General features: G+C 51.1%; 1 protein-coding gene across 8 annotated transcripts; it reads right to left on the reverse strand.

Annotated features, from left to right (window-relative positions):
* Positions 1–1,151: 1,151 nt before the first annotated feature.
* On the reverse strand, positions 1,152–13,820 carry rassf8b (Ras association domain family member 8b). 8 transcript variants are annotated; one of them, XM_055511858.1, is made up of 11 exons: positions 13,489–13,820; positions 13,140–13,204; positions 12,876–13,015; positions 8,374–8,549; positions 6,837–7,187; positions 6,539–6,735; positions 5,401–5,604; positions 5,239–5,313; positions 5,044–5,166; positions 4,416–4,542; positions 1,152–3,832 (listed from the first exon to the last, which is right to left on the reverse strand). In XM_055511858.1, the coding sequence occupies exons 4-11, from the start codon at positions 8,483–8,485 to the stop codon at positions 3,717–3,719; spliced, it is 1,305 nt and encodes a 434-aa protein (XP_055367833.1). In that variant the 5' UTR covers positions 8,486–8,549; positions 12,876–13,015; positions 13,140–13,204; positions 13,489–13,820; the 3' UTR covers positions 1,152–3,716. The 8 variants fall into 8 exon arrangements, with proteins under 8 accessions (XP_055367833.1, XP_029019183.1, XP_029019182.1 ...); XM_029163350.3 differs by having other exon boundaries at positions 12,896–13,015; positions 13,140–13,820; XM_029163349.3 differs by having other exon boundaries at positions 13,140–13,820.
* Positions 13,821–15,052: the final 1,232 nt, after the last annotated feature.

Consider the following 15,052-nt stretch of genomic DNA (forward strand, 5'->3'; position numbering starts at 1 on the left):
TACTCCTTCGCCGTCAGCATAGACCAGATTACCACGGGTGGAGTGGGCAGCTGCCCCAGGGCCCAAAGCCCCGGGTTCTCGACACGTCACTTGGGTTTTTGGTAATTGACCACTTGCTAAATCCCTTCCCCAAACAACTACTGTGCCTACTAGACACGGCAGCCATGCGGATTTTCCCTGGCAGCAGGGTGTATCATGTTGTAGTTGAACGGCTTCAAAAATAAGAAAAGGGTGAAATTGATGGGTATTTTTTTCTCTTTACTTTATACTATACTATAGTTGAAAGCATCTCTTAAAACATTGTCTATTGTGAAGCTTGCCCCACCAAGATTTGTTGTTACTTTGAAGTGCCTTGAGATTAATTTTGTTGTAAACCTTATAAATAATTAAGGTTGAACCAAATTGAATTAAAGAGACATATAGTGATTATTACAACAGGAGCAGCTTTTGTTTGTTTCTTGTAGGCACTGCTTGTGATTACAGGCTCTCCAATATGAAGAACTGGTCGCTATGATTGCACAACTGTTGTCCATGTAGTGCACTAAGGCACGCAGCTACGTCCAGACAGGCAAAGTAAAGCAGAGAAGGTAATGACGTGGCTGTGATGAACTGAGTCAACAGGAGGCTGCAGAGACGAGGACGAGCGTCGCACTCGCCCCGGTTGAGGCGGAAGGTCGTTCTCCGGCCCGTTATGCTGGTGAAGAGGTCAAGAGCCAGTCGCTGCATTTCCCAGTGGCCTTTAATTCCTCCACAGCAGCAGCCTTGGTTACAAAGCATGTCCTGTCCACACGCTTCGCCTTTTTATTCTCTGCAGACGGGAATGAGCTGGGCTGATGCTGGATCAGGCCATTAGCAAGGCAACGTGAAGGTTAGCCGCTAGCCGCTAGCCGCTCTGTACCGCGTAATTAACCTTGTTAACCTCTGAAGGCTTCCTGTTCCTGTCTCTATGCAGCAGGAACTGTGTTGTTAGTTGGTTTAACTTCAAGTTGTTTCCGTAGTAAAGCGGCTTTCTACTAAAATCTCCAAATCTCACCAGCTCATACTGATGCTAACGCTAGCGACGCGAACCGGCTGTAGGCGACGCTGACACTAGGCTATGATTTGATTGGCTGAAAAAGATTTGGACCCATCAAGTTCAACTGTGTCACATGTTTCCTGTTTTAAAAAATATTTTATTGATTTATTTGTACATTTTCCACATGAAGAACATATTAGATTATGAAAAGAAATACAGCAGGCCGTTAAGAGAACAATGCAAAATTCAGCAATTCAAGGGTTGCATTTGAGCTTGTTCGGCTTACGAGCATGATGTCGACGTTTCTGTAGGATTCATTTGTCGTGAATCATAGTTCACCAAACAGCTGCTCAAGCCACCATCCGAGCAAATATACACTTTAAACGTCAAATGGCTGGAGACATCATGAACAGCTTTTATCCATAATTACTTTCTGCCCATTCTTGTCTGGATAATTCTATGTCTTGAAATATCCATGAGGCGCATCGTTTCTAAAATAGCTTTCAAATCTTGATGGCTGCTTCCATAATGGCTCCATAATCGCATTTGTATATGCACTTATATTAGAAAAGTAATGTTCATGGCACAGAAGATGAATTATTAGCGATAAAGTTAAAGGAGGAAAACATAGCAATGTTAGTAACTGTGCCCATGTTAAATTCTCTTTTACATTTATAATTATTATTTGTTAAAAGTTAAATAACAAAAGAGGACTGTGCATATTTTCTGCTACCACCCGCCGGCCTGCTCTTTAACTGTGCTCACAGCCCCATCAGTGTAAATGTCAACAAGGCGAAAAGGGACAAAACAAACAAACAAAATGTATCTCAGATGAATTGTGGCATCCTCTGTTGCCACTAATAAGGAGCCTGAATCATCCAATCGCACACTGTTGCATGCACAGGGCTGCTTCCTGAACAGCGGCACTGAAATCTAACCTCTCTGGCATTCTGCATATTTCAGACTTCAATCTGCATTAAAAATAGTCCGTAGATTGATGTGACATGTAGACATTATGTACAGTTTTCCTCAGTAAGGCATGCCATTATTCAAAACTTTCAGTCAACCAGAGCTGCAATTCTTTTATTATTATAGTTTCTTGTCACAGCTGAAGTTGTTGCCATGACGATAATACTGCATAGGGGGAGCAAAACAGAAAAGTAATGTCAATGGACAGTTCCTCCGAAGCCTCTGCCAAGTTGATGCAAATTCCTCAAGTTACCTTTTTTATTATAGATATCCAACATTATCCTTAATCCTAGAGGGTGGAATTCAGTGTTACTACACATTCACTGCACAAATATATTATCCTTCATCTATGTTTCATGATGTTCAGAAAGAACTTCATATTTTGAATATGACTTTGCTCAAGTACAAAGAAACAATGCAAAATTGTGATAACACTAGCAAATTCTTTATGCGCACAAGAATTTTTTTTTTCCACTAGAGATATTGTTTGTTCAATGTTACATTATTTAAATAAGGCTAGTTTGCAATTTTTGTGGCATAATTTGCAAACTCAAATCTTACTGACACTAATTTGAGTGATTATGCTCAAGTGACACCTCCTAGTATTATACTTGCATTATTTTAACAAATACATATAAAAAGTACATTCACTTAACTACACACTAGCTTTGGTTCATACGCGCCACCTTTAGCTCCAGACAGGACAAATGGATGACGATCAGAAACGCTTAGGTCCCTGCTTAAACAACACAGTGGAACACTTGGCCGGTGTTGTAACTCACAGCTCACAGCTGGAGGCTTAGTTACACAACAAAGCAGAATCAACTTTCACAGAGTTAACTTTTCCGCTGGCGAAATAACATGTGTTTTGCTGCCACCCAGTGGCCGAACTGGGAATTGTCTTCCAAGAAGGATTTGTTAAACAGATTCCGCATCAATCCATTCCAATGACAGAGCCTCTGAAGGAACACGAACAAAGTGCAGATTGACAGCCCAAAGCAAAAACAAGCCACACTGGAGCCTGAAATAGTCCAACCAAGTGACAATCAGCTGATATTGGGGTATGTTGTTCTGTAATATTGATGGTTAACGAGTTGTCCACTTTAAAATGATGCCAAGTTCCTGTTCAAATCAATACAAAATACAAAAGAAAAAAGACTGAAGCGACGCTATTGTGACAGCAGTCATCATGGCCAGAGATCACCTGAATTGATGCTAATAGTAAATTCATTCGCATACTGTACAGTGTTCGGGTTCACACTTACTGACATCCAGTTTCCAGAGTAAGGCAATCAGATATGGCTATGGTTATAGCACAAGTGTGTTTCATGCTTGTGCTTCACCTTTTTTCATATTTGCTTACATTAAATTTTGCATCTCTACAGTCTCTACAGTTTATGATGCACAACACAAAAATAAGGTATTTCTGTAGGTATTTCGTGCCTCAAACCTCTTGCTGAATGCCTGCTGACCTGTAGCGGTATAATCCCACATCCTTTATTATATATTACAGATTCAGAGAGTTTTCAGATTCAGTTTCAGAGAGTGCTAGTTCACAAATGGATGTTGACATCAGTCTGAGTCTCAGTCCTGAAAAATGATGCCAAACCAGTTTTATTTCTCTGACCACTAGCTATCTGGACAAGCTTTTCTATTCAGAGCACTGCAGCAGTCCCCGCGATGACTTGAGCATCCCAATCCTCCAACAGTGTGTCCTGGGAGTGTCTGCTGGTCAAACATAGATGCCCTCAGGGTTAAGGCTGGAGGAGACAATGCTCTGCAGAGCACGCAGGTTGCTGGGCAAGAGACGCGAGGAACCAAGTCTCTTCAGAGAACCTGTCTCCACCTCTGCAGGAAGAAATGCAAAAGCCAAACACATGCAGCAGTCAGCTGGAATGATTTATGTGTGTGTGTTTGAGCTCAAACACGTTAAACTTACAGTTTGTCAGTTAGCTGCTGATTGACTACCTGGATTAACACACCTGGTCAAGGTAATTACTATTAGCTGTGACAGGAGAGTTGGAAAACAGGAAAGCAGGACTGTGGCTCTCGAGGACCAGGGTTGGACGCCCCTGGTTTAATTCATGGCAGAAAAAATGGGGCATTTTGCTTTTAAAAAATAAAAAGTGGGGATTTTTCTCTGACTTGCTGTAAAAGACCTGCAGCACTTCAGGGTGCTGGTGATAATGGGGTTACAGACTTAAGCTGCCTTGGCACAACAGCCACGTCTTGTCAGATATGCCCACAGTCTAACCTGTGATCCTCTGAATGGCCACCAGGTGGCACTGTGGCCACACGGTAAACACTAAACGTAATATCTAGCCAGGCTGTGATTCTCCATGAAACATACCTTATTCAGAATAAACTGGTAATATGCCAAGTCATGCGCTGTGTAGTGCATATGGATGCATATGTGAGTGTGTGTTGGTACCACTGGCGTTCCCTCCAGCAGGCTGAGCAGGCAGCACGGTGACCTTGGTGCCAGTCTGCTGAATGAACTGCTGCAGGTTGACCTGTCGTAGCTCCTTTGTCAGCTGCTCCAGCTCCTGCTCCTTCTCCTGCCACCGTAAAATAAATAATCACTATTGGTACCACGCAACCACCCTAAATTCCAAGATCCCTGTGTTCCTTGCACTTTAACTGAGGTGAATGTCAGACATGAGTCTCATGAGTCAGGAATCCAGCTACAGAAAAAAAGGGACGGGGTCGGATGGTTGTGCAACTGCAAGCAGGGAAGTTGTGTACTTATACAGGCCCTTCTCTAATCAGGCAAAGAATGCTGTAACACCCTCCCTCCCCCATCGCATTACCTCATGCTTCCCACACCCTGCCGGACCTCGTCTGCACATAAACCCCAAACTCACACTAAGATACATACAGGCAGCCTCAAGGATCCACTGCACTTCCTGCTGCAGATGAAACTCCGCTTCGCTGCCTGGAGCTTAATGGGCTTAGATTTGTGGTTCCGCCCGTGCGCCGGGGTCATTCACGCACGCACACGCTGCAGCCACTGCCTTATTGCTGCATTAGCTGACCATTAGCTGCGAGCTGTAGCTGACCTGCAGCCTGCTGCCGGACCGGCCCAGCGAGCGCTCCAGTGCTCCGCAGCTGCTCTCCAGCCGCGCCGCGCGCCGGACCTGCGCGTCCAGCTCGGACCTCGCGCTCTCCAGCCGCGCTCGGACCTGAGATGGGAAAACGGACGCAGAGTGACGAGGAGGACTCCTGAGGCGGGGCGCGGGTCAACATGCTGTCACCTCCTCCTCGGTGGCCCTCCTGTGGAGCTCGGCCTCCTGCTGCAGCCGCTCCCGCTCCAGTCCTGCCTCCATGCTCTGCGCCACATTGGGGAGAGCGCATGTTGAGCCTTTTTGCCCATCGGGTTGAAGGGGGGGGTGGGGGGTGGGGGGGGCGCGGCTCACCTGTATGCGCGCCACGTACTCAGAGAGCTTGTCCTCGCAGTCGCGCAGCCGCCCCTGCAGCTCGGCCAGCTGCGGCCGCAGCCGCCGCTCGCGCTCCTGCTCCGCGTGCAGCTCTTCCTGCCAGAACTCCTCCTCCTCCATCTCGGCATCGTTCCTTCTCACCTGCTGCTCCAGAAGCAGGAGCTCCTCCTCCAGCTGCTCTCCCTGGCGAAGGAGAACGAGTGAAGCTTAAGACGCAAGCCCGCGACCCGTCCGCGACCCGTCCGCGGCGCTTCCGCGGCGCTTTTGCGGCGCTTTTGCAGCGCTTTTGCAGCGCTTTTGCAGCGCTTTCGCAGCGCTTTTGCAGCGCTTTTGCGGCGCTTTCGCAGCGCTTTTGCAGCGCTTCCGCAGCGCTTTCGCGGCGCTTCTGGCGCTTTTGCAGCACTTTCGCTGCGCTTTTGCAGCGCTTTTGCAGCGCTTTTGCAGCACTTTCGCTGCGCTTTTGCGGCGCTTTCGCTGCGCTTTTGCGACGCTTTTGCGGCGCTTTCGCGGCGCTTTCGCGGCACTTTTGCAGCGCTTTTGCGGCGCTTTTGCAGCGCTTTTGCAGCGCTTTCGCTGCGCTTTTGCGACGCTTTTGCGGCGCTTTCGCGGCGCTTTCGCGGCACTTTTGCAGCGCTTTTGCGGCGCTTTCGCAGCGCTTTTGCAGCGCTTCCGCAGCGCTTTCGCGGCGCTTCTGGCGCTTTTGCAGCACTTTCGCTGCGCTTTTGCAGCGCTTTTGCAGCGCTTTTGCAGCACTTTCGCTGCGCTTTTGCGGCGCTTTCGCTGCGCTTTTGCAGCGCTTTTGCAGCGCTTTCGCAGCGCTTTTGCAACGCTTTCGCAGCGCTTTTGCAGCGCTTCCGCAGCGCTTTCGCGGCGCTTCTGGCGCTTTTGCAGCACTTTCGCTGCGCTTTTGCAGCGCTTTTGCAGCGCTTTTGCAGCACTTTCGCTGCGCTTTTGCGGCGCTTTTGCAGCACTTTCGCTGCGCTTTTGCGGCGCTTTTGCGGCGCTTTTGCGGCGCTTTCGCGGCGCTTTCGCGGCGCTTTTGCAGCGCTTTCGCAGCGCTTTTGCAGCGCTTTTGCGGCGCTTTTGCAGCGCTTTCGCGGCGCTTTTGCAACCTCACCTCAGTGATGACGTCCTCCCAGTCTCGCAGCTCGGCCTCGCAGCCCACGAGCCGGCCCTCCAGCGCCTGGAGCTTGCCTCGCTGCAGCTGCACCAGCCGGCTCAGCTCCCTGGCTGGACTCCCAGGTACAGACGCTACCCCTCCCCCTCCTCCTCCATCCCTGTCGAAGCTCAGACTCACCCCGCGCTGCTGCTTGGCTGGATGGAAACATGAAAGGGAGATGAAAGCACGGAGGTTGGATTGTTGACAGGGATAAAAATAGGTGAGGCCAAATGATACAGACATGAACCACTCCCACCTTCAGCATCTCTGCTTCTCCCAAATATGTCCCACAGACCCTTGGCCCCCCCGCTGAAGGTCAGGGACTTGCGCTTGGGTTCCCTGCGTCTGAGCGAGCCCCCGCCCCCGGGCGCCCGGAGCCTGGCCAGTGGGGGCAGGCTCTGGCGGTAGAAGCAGCGCTCCGGGGCGGGCGCCTGCCGGTCCGAGGCGGGCCGCTCGCTGACGGAGGGCCCGGTTCGCTGGAGCACCAGCTGCACGTCGCCGGCGTACTGGCCCCACTTGTTGAGCGACACCACCGGGTTCTCGTGCGGCGCCAGGTGGCGCTCGGTGTCGCGCCACTTCTCGATCAGAGTGTACCTGCCGGTCCTTCCTGGGACAGAGCACAGGGGCTGGTGTCACTGAGATGATCGGCAGGAGCTGTTCCTCCGCAGACGCTGCCATCGCGCGTGCCCAGTCTTAGTGGTAAAAGGCTTTTAGGATTATATTTTGAGCAGCGTACATATTTCCAGCAGCCTTTATTCCATAAACAAATGTTAAAATGGAAAACAGCCCCCTGGTGTTCAGCGTGTTAATCCTGTGTTGAGGTACAGTATCTGGGAATAAAAGGCTGTGACTGGACGTATTAATGGCTTTTACGAGGGTCAACGCTTCATACCAATTATTCCTCAGGTTCTAAAAACTAAAACCCACCCAAATACCTTTCCCTTGACAAATGCTACCTTTTGTCGCTACTGTGAGTCTTTGGATCCTTTATCTCTGATGGTCTCACAGAGAAGCCAAACAGATGGTGTTTGTGCTCCGTCCAGACATTCAAAGGCCCAGTGTTCTGTGAACACCTTCTGTGAGGCTGCGTGTGGTGAAAACACCTCGCAGTGGGGGAAACTCAAACAAAGGCTGCGCTGGGAAGCATGGGTCCATGGGTCACGGCTCCGCGTGTTTGTGCGTGTCCCCGGCCTGAGCGCGCGCAGATAAGAGCTCAACGCCGCCTCACGGCTGTAAAAGGAGACATTCATGGGCATCAAAGTGCCCCCGGTCCTGTACAGAAGCCACGGTGGACACAAAGAACAGTGGCGGCCATAACTCCTGCCACGCTGTCACTCCCAAAGTCACGCGTTTCACCTTAGAGGCGTCCGGCGCCGGCGCTAACGAGGAACCCGGGTATAAATTTTAAGCCCCGTTTCCATTTGAATACGCTGATAGTTCTCCCTGCAGCCGTTAAAAACGTGACTCATCTCATTCTGTGCAGCCCGTTTATGGTGAAAATCTCTCCAGGCCCTCAAGTCGCTTTTCATTTTAATGCAATTTATCATCTCCAGCTCGTCTGACAGGCTGCCTGGCCAACGCTGGACACAGCCCACATCACAGAATAAGCCCGTGGGGATTTATGTAGGACACCGTGTCATTTACACACACATACACACAGTGTGGAGCAGCAGAGGATCCATCCCACCACAGCTTTAGGACAACTTCACATCATGCTAAGACGTCCCTGTCATGTGATGAATAATGTTTCATGCCGTGTGTTACTGACGTGAAGGTCATTTGTCGTGGTTTACCGATAGCTTGTGCTAAAGCAATGACCACTTCCTGGCACGTGGTGAACTCCGTGACCCCGCAGACGATGCGCTGCACTCCGTCCACCCACACTTTCAGCTCCATGGCCTTCATTAAGAGAAGGGGTCCTCATTCCTCCACACCACAAGGGGGTGCTAGTGGTGCGTTAAAGTCCATGCTAAAGTAAAAACAAAAGACAGATCAGGGCAGGTAATACAACAAACTCATCATCGACTTATGTAAAAGAGCATTTCAGCTCTAGTTTGCTGACAGCAGCAGGTGTTGGTGGAGACCAAAGCAGAGCAAAACACTATACGCTATTAAAGGATAAATGAGAAAAGCTTGGATTCTTTTGAAGCTTCCTGCTTTGATTCTACCTATATGTCTAACAGGCCTCGTCTGATATAGATTTCATCCGCTGATCTGCAGCAGCAGCAGCGGTCACAGGCGGCAACGACTCAAACTGCTGACACAAGCACCCTCTGCAGCGAGGCGGTCATTAAGAAGCTGGCAGGGCCCCGGCAGCACGCTCCAGGAGGAGCAGCGGAGGAGCAGCGGAGGAGGAGGAGCGGAGGAGCAGCGGAGGAGCAGCGGAGGAGCAGCGGAGGAGCAGCGGAGGAGGAGCAGAGGAGCAGCGGAGGAGCAGCGGAGGAGGAGGAGCAGCGGAGGAGCAGCGGAGGAGGAGCAGCGGAGGAGCAGCGGAGGAGGAGCAGCGGAGGAGCAGCGGAGGAGGAGCAGCAGAGGAGCAGCGGAGGAGCAGTGGAGGAGGAGGAGCAGAGGAGCAGCGGAGGAGCAGCGGAGGAGGAGCAGCAGAGGAGCAGCGGAGGAGGAGCAGCGGAGGAGCAGCGAAAGGGGAGCAGCGAAAGAGGAGCAGCAGAGGAGCAGCGGAGGAGGAGCAGAGGAGCAGCGGAGGAGCAGCGGAGGAGGAGCAGCGGAGGAGCAGCGGAGGAGCAGCGGAGGAGCAGCGGAGGAGGAGCAGCGGAGGAGCAGCGAATGAGGAGCAGCGAATGAGGAACAGCGAAAGAGGAGCAGCGAAAGAGGAGCAGCGAAAGAGGAGCAGAGGAGGAGGAGCAGCGGAGGAGGAGTGGAGGAGGAGCAGGTGTCTGATGCTCAGACTCCCGCATCCCAGCCGGGCGGTGGCCCCTTTTCCCTGACAGGGCCATCAGCTCAGCTCTGATCCTTGACGTACGTATCGCTCGAGGCCGCCCTTAACAATTTCAGCGTCTTCCATCTTCATCACAGCTGGAACGGGACCAAAGTCCCTCCTGCAATTTAACTAACAGTTCCCTTGGAGGCCTTTTCCTACTGAGACTGCGTTAGCTTGCACGCTCCCCGGCCTGGAGGCATCTGGGAGGGAAGAGGCCGGCGTTCAACCAGCGTGGATCTGTGCTCAGATGCTCGTTAAGGCACAGCTTCCCCATAAATGCAGCCAGAAGAAGTGACGCTGTACAATCACAGGATGAGTCCGAGGAAGAAACACAACACCTGATGACAGCAAACTATTTCTGACCTGCAGTTCAAACCAAGTCGAGACCTTTATTTGGAGCTCGTGAACAAAAGGTGTGTCTCCAAGCAGAGGACGCGATGACGAGCTCAGGTTTCACAGCTGTGGCCTAAAGGTAGCAACCAGATGTTTAATGTAATGCCTCTCCCTCTCTCTCTCGCACACAGACATGACATGCTGCAGATGTGAAAGCGTGCGTATGTGAAACGTTCCTCCTGCGTGATACACTCTTGCACTGGAAACAAGCACCGAACCGACGCCACCGAAGCGTGGAGCTTCGGCCTCCGTCGCGTCGCAGCCGCCTCGGCCGCGCGTCCCTCCTCAGACGTTGCCGTTCGTCTTCAGTATTTTCATCACGCGCCCCGCGGCTGCGCCTTTGATCTAAATTACAGTCACTTTGATGCTCGCGCTGCCAAGAGTGTGCGAATAAATAAATTCACAGAGCAGACGCGAACGAGCGCCGAGATGTGAAGGGTTCTATTTCGGTTCAGCTCCATTGTGAATGTCTACTTGCATTTTGGAACCTGTGAGGACGGCGCTGGAAGCACCAGACGCTCACGTTGAAAGGAGGTGGAAGGAGGTGGAAGCAGAGGAGCTGCAGAGCCAACGCCTGGTGGCCGCCACGGACTCCTGGGCTAAACTTAGGGCTGACTTCAGTTCGCCTGCTGCTGGGGTTTCATTCTCAGGATGCCACAGAAAGGCAGAGTTAGGGAGTGGACACGGGGCGGTAATAACTCATGTCTAGGACGTATGAGAACAAACAGTCAGACCAAGCCTGGGTTTAAACACTAATCACACAGTTCATTTCCTGCTTTGCTCAGATCACGAAATGAAACAAAATCCCTGATTAGGTTCGAACCCATGACCGTGGCCAAACTATTTTCTTCATTACAGCCTGCCACATTGTTGCTCGACGTGCTGATCACACATGTAGCATACCTGACACCAGATGACTTAGCAGCAGGCTGACAGCATGATGTGGTCAGAGCCCTGGCTTTTAGAGGAACAACAGGGCTGTGGCGGCGGGAGGAGGGTCCACGGGACAAAAGAGCCTGCGACGGCGTGCGTGCGTGTGTGCGTGTGTGCGTGCGCTGCCACACGGCCAGCGGCATGAGTGGATGCAAACAATCCCTCGCCATGGCAACGCGGCCCCGGCTTTGTCCCGGCCTCGCACACAGATGACTGCACTGATTGGAGGGAAAGGCCTCCAAAAAATCAACCCACAATTAAGAAAGCGGCCCGTGCGTTCCTGCTGCTTCCTCTTTTAGTGTGTTTTGTTGCTGCAGGAACTTGTGGAGGTGTGTGTGAGTGTGTGTGTGGGATGGGGTCTACAAGTGAGGTGTTGCTGAAATGTCAGGGGAGTGGTCACATGGTCTAGCTGGCTGCCATAAAGGGAATTTAAGCCATCACTCAAGCCAACTGGAGACATTTACTTATTATTTTATTCATATATGGGATATTTGATTCTGACTGACACCGTCGTCCCCGTGGCGATGCTGCCGCTGCGACTAAAAATAGCCACCGGGAAAGCTGATGTCAGCAGGGATTGGATGTCCAACACAAAAAGCTAATTATATTAGTATTTGACAGCTGGCTTCTGAGTGGATTTTAGTGTCCTTGTTTCATGACACATCCACGTCATACGAGGTGCCGCTGATTTCTACAGCACGTTACAACAGACACTTGTTTTAGAGCCTAAAGGTGGTCTCAGAACAAGTGGAGAGAGAAAGGCTTGTGGGAATAAACGCGGCAGCTTTGGACTCGGGTTCAACCATCAGACCACGATGACCGCTCGCAGAAACGAACTCCGGCGAGTTAAATACGTTTCTAAAAGCCATTCAGAAGTTGGGCAATCAGCTTGGAGACAATTAGCCTTTAACCCTTTAACTCGGGGCTTAAGTGACCACACGGTGCTGGTGGGGGTTGAAGATAGAAATAAAAGCCAAATCAGCACACTGAGAATCAATATCGGGACGACAGGAGGGGTTCTGGTCAGAAGGCCTTTCATACGTGAGCCCAGATGCACGAGGCGGCAGTCATCACTAACGGGAGAACAAGATGAAAAAGCCCCAACACATCTTCACAGCAGATAAATAAATGAGTCGTCTCGCGTCTTGAAGTTAAACTCACCACATTACGACACCCGCCCGACGCGAGGCGGTGGGGTTTTAAACCGGGTCGTTTTTAAAGCGGATGAAAGAAAGCATGCGTCAGCATAAAACCCACTCGGCAGAAGCCCGATTTGTTGCCAGACAAAGTGACACATTGATCTGTTTTCGCGTGGAGGAGTTTTCCCCACCGTGAATGAGTTGTGTCCTTTCATCACTTTCATCATCGCCGGACTCAGCACATCCACTCACGCACCCGCTCCCCGCTGAGCCCGTGGATCAAGTACGACCCACGGCCATGTGGAAAATGGGCCATTTACACACGAAGCACAAACTAAAAGTAGATTGAGACGCGGCCGGTTGTACGTTATTGGGAGCGTGAAGTGATCTCGTAAATAAAGTTACGCAACTCTAAGTGGGCACTTTTTTCCAGATGCCCCGCACTTTCCCCGTCATTTACTTTGAGCGACCACGTCGCTTTGTGGCAGCTTTGACGCATTCTGCATTCAGCCCTCGTTAAAGCCCAGCGACATACCTCTTCACAGCCGCAGACCCTCGTGTCACAGCCTTTAAAACTCCCCGTTTCCCTCTGGAATAGAAGCCGCCTCTCCCCGCTGCGTGTCATGCGGGCTACTTGCGGGAGATCCCGTTGATTCCGCGCCGATCCGCGCCCGCACCGGATAACGGAGTGCGTGTATATAAATATATCCCCGCCTATAGCCCCGTCCCGGACTGGGCCGTTCACAGCGTGGGAGACGGTGCCGACACCTGCCAGCGAGCAAAGCAAGTCACCGGCGAAACCACGAAGTTGCCCCTCAGCTCCCAAGTCGTGTCCCGAACGGCGGCAAGCTGCACTGTGTGGCGCACAGGCCGCATAAAGCGCAACGCTCACCTTTAAACGCTTTGATTTACCGGGATTTCGCCGTCTTCGCCTCGTTGCGCCGCGCACAGCGCGCTCATCAGCGCTCCCTGGCGCCGGAGAGCACGAACTGCGGCTCTCACTGTAAACACGACCAGCAGGTTTAGTCCGCGCTAGAAAACAAAAACAGTGGGAAGCAACAAACACATTCATCCTGCAGAAATTTGCAAAATGAAATCAACATGTGTCAAATGACTACATTCATTAGAAAGCACGAGAGACGTCCATTAAACGCACCAGGCAACAACAAATAACGTGACGGCTGGAGACGTGGGGCTTTTCAGTGAACTGTGGTCTCAGCGCTGCGCAGGAAGAAAAAAATGATTGTGACAAATTTGATAAGATTACAGCCTGCGATTCAAGTTTTTAATTCGTTCTTTGCTGCTTAATTAAGCAGCCTTTCAAAAAGCCATTGTGTAGACAAATGTCTTTACATGACTCATAAATTTAATAAAAGTCACGACACGCTCCTTTTCCAGTGACTGTAATTTTGCGCGTCCATACATCAGTTTAGACTAAGCTCTAATTAATCCATACACGGATGAGCCACAGAGAGAAACACGCCGGAAGAGAAGCCCACGCTCACACGCGGGGTCAGTGCTTTTTCCACAGCCCGTCCCCATCCGTCCTGACCCGTCCGCCGCGTCTGGCACCGACAGCCCAAACTTTCCTCCCTGGCTCCGCCGCAGAGGCCTCGTGTTTGAGCCGCGGACGCCCTCCCTCCGCCTGCCGACCGCATCCATCAGGGCTTTTCCTGCTAAGTTGCGCCAGGGCGCCGTCTGCGGCTGCGTGATGTCCCCGCTTCGAGCCAAGCGCTGCTGATGTGACTCGTCCTCCTCCAAATCTCACTCCACTTTATGGCTGAACCACCTCACGCCTTCAGGTAGAACCACAAACACCTGTGAAAACATTCAGGCCCAAACAGAAATGTCTGGAATCGCTTCTTTCTACAAGCATAAATAAAGTTGGCTTTTTATATTTTAGTGTTCTTTTTTAAGTTAAAACCTTCTGCTTATGTCTAAGTGGAGGAACCACCTCCCTTTTCTCGGAGCATCCGCTGCCTCCCTGGAGTCAACAGCCTCTGCTTTCATCTGAATATCTGACTAATTATCGGTGCTTTGTCCAGGTCCACTGCTCCTCAGGAAAGGGAACTCAGAACAAAGGGCCTGGGTCCAGAAGAACCATGGGGCATGAACGGAAATAAACCCATATTTAAGTTCAGTCGTTCAACTCTAGCAGCCAATCAGGTGCTGTTTCCCTCTCCCTTGCACTTAATTGATGCGCTGCGTGTGTGTGTGGCTTTCGTGGCAGGTGAAGCACTGAGCTCCGTCTGATCCTCCGTCGAAAACACGACGCGCCGTGTCCGCGTTTGCGGGGCGGCGCTTCATTGCACACATTCTCACACGATCAGAGGGCGAACGCGCGTGCGTCCCGTGGAGCGCGGACCTCTGGGCTGAGCTCTGCAGAGGACGCCGGAGCGCGGACGTCTCGAGCGCTCGCGTCAGTGGACGTCGGACAAAGGGCGTCAGTGTGAAGTAAAAGCCTGCAAGAATCCGTTCCCTCCAGCTCCAGCAGCAGACAAACCCGTGTTCTGTGATTCAGACGTATTATTTCTGCTCTATGAACATCATTCGTCCCGCTTCTGACAGGAGTTGATCACTGCGAGTTTGAACTGACTGAGGCCACAACGCTTTGCTGTGATCCGGTCACCTAATGCATTATGAAGGGACGACAAATGAACAAATCAGACCAGTTCCCAGCGCTGCAGAATCACAGAGGGACAAGTGAGCGTTTGTTAACGGGATTTGGCTCCTTGCACCAAAACCAAAGCCCCGAGAGTCACTGTCGCCGAAGTCAAAACGGAGGAATTCGATTTTAATCGCCATCGTTCCTCATAGAAAGGTTTGAGTTTTGATGAAGGGTTAACAGATAAAAACGAGGCTTCCTCAGCTTTAATGGAGGACTCGGGCGTTAATGTGACACCACCGCCATCTGCAGGACAAGATGCGCTTCACTCATTTTTCTTCAGGCCTAATATTTACACAAAGTTAAATTTCAAATGCACTTCAGATTTGTTTTCATTTTCAACCTACTGTAGAAGAGGAACCATGTCCATGCTGAATATTCACATTATGTTATATGTCTGCTTA

The sequence above is a fragment of the Betta splendens genome, chromosome 9, assembly GCF_900634795.4.
Source record: "Betta splendens chromosome 9, fBetSpl5.4, whole genome shotgun sequence".
Lineage (NCBI taxonomy): Eukaryota > Metazoa > Chordata > Actinopteri > Anabantiformes > Osphronemidae > Betta > Betta splendens.

Coding starts and splice junctions, on each gene's coding strand:
- rassf8b (XM_055511858.1), bottom strand. CDS start 8,485: ATGAAGGCCATGGAGCTGAAAGTGTGGGTGGACGGAGTGCAGCGCATC. Junction 7,188..8,373: donor TGCTTTAGCACAAGCTATCG/GTAAACCACGAC, acceptor GCTCTGTCCCAG/GAAGGACCGGCAGGTACACT. Junction 6,736..6,836: donor GAGAAGCAGAGATGCTGAAG/GTGGGAGTGGTT, acceptor GTTTCCATCCAG/CCAAGCAGCAGCGCGGGGTG.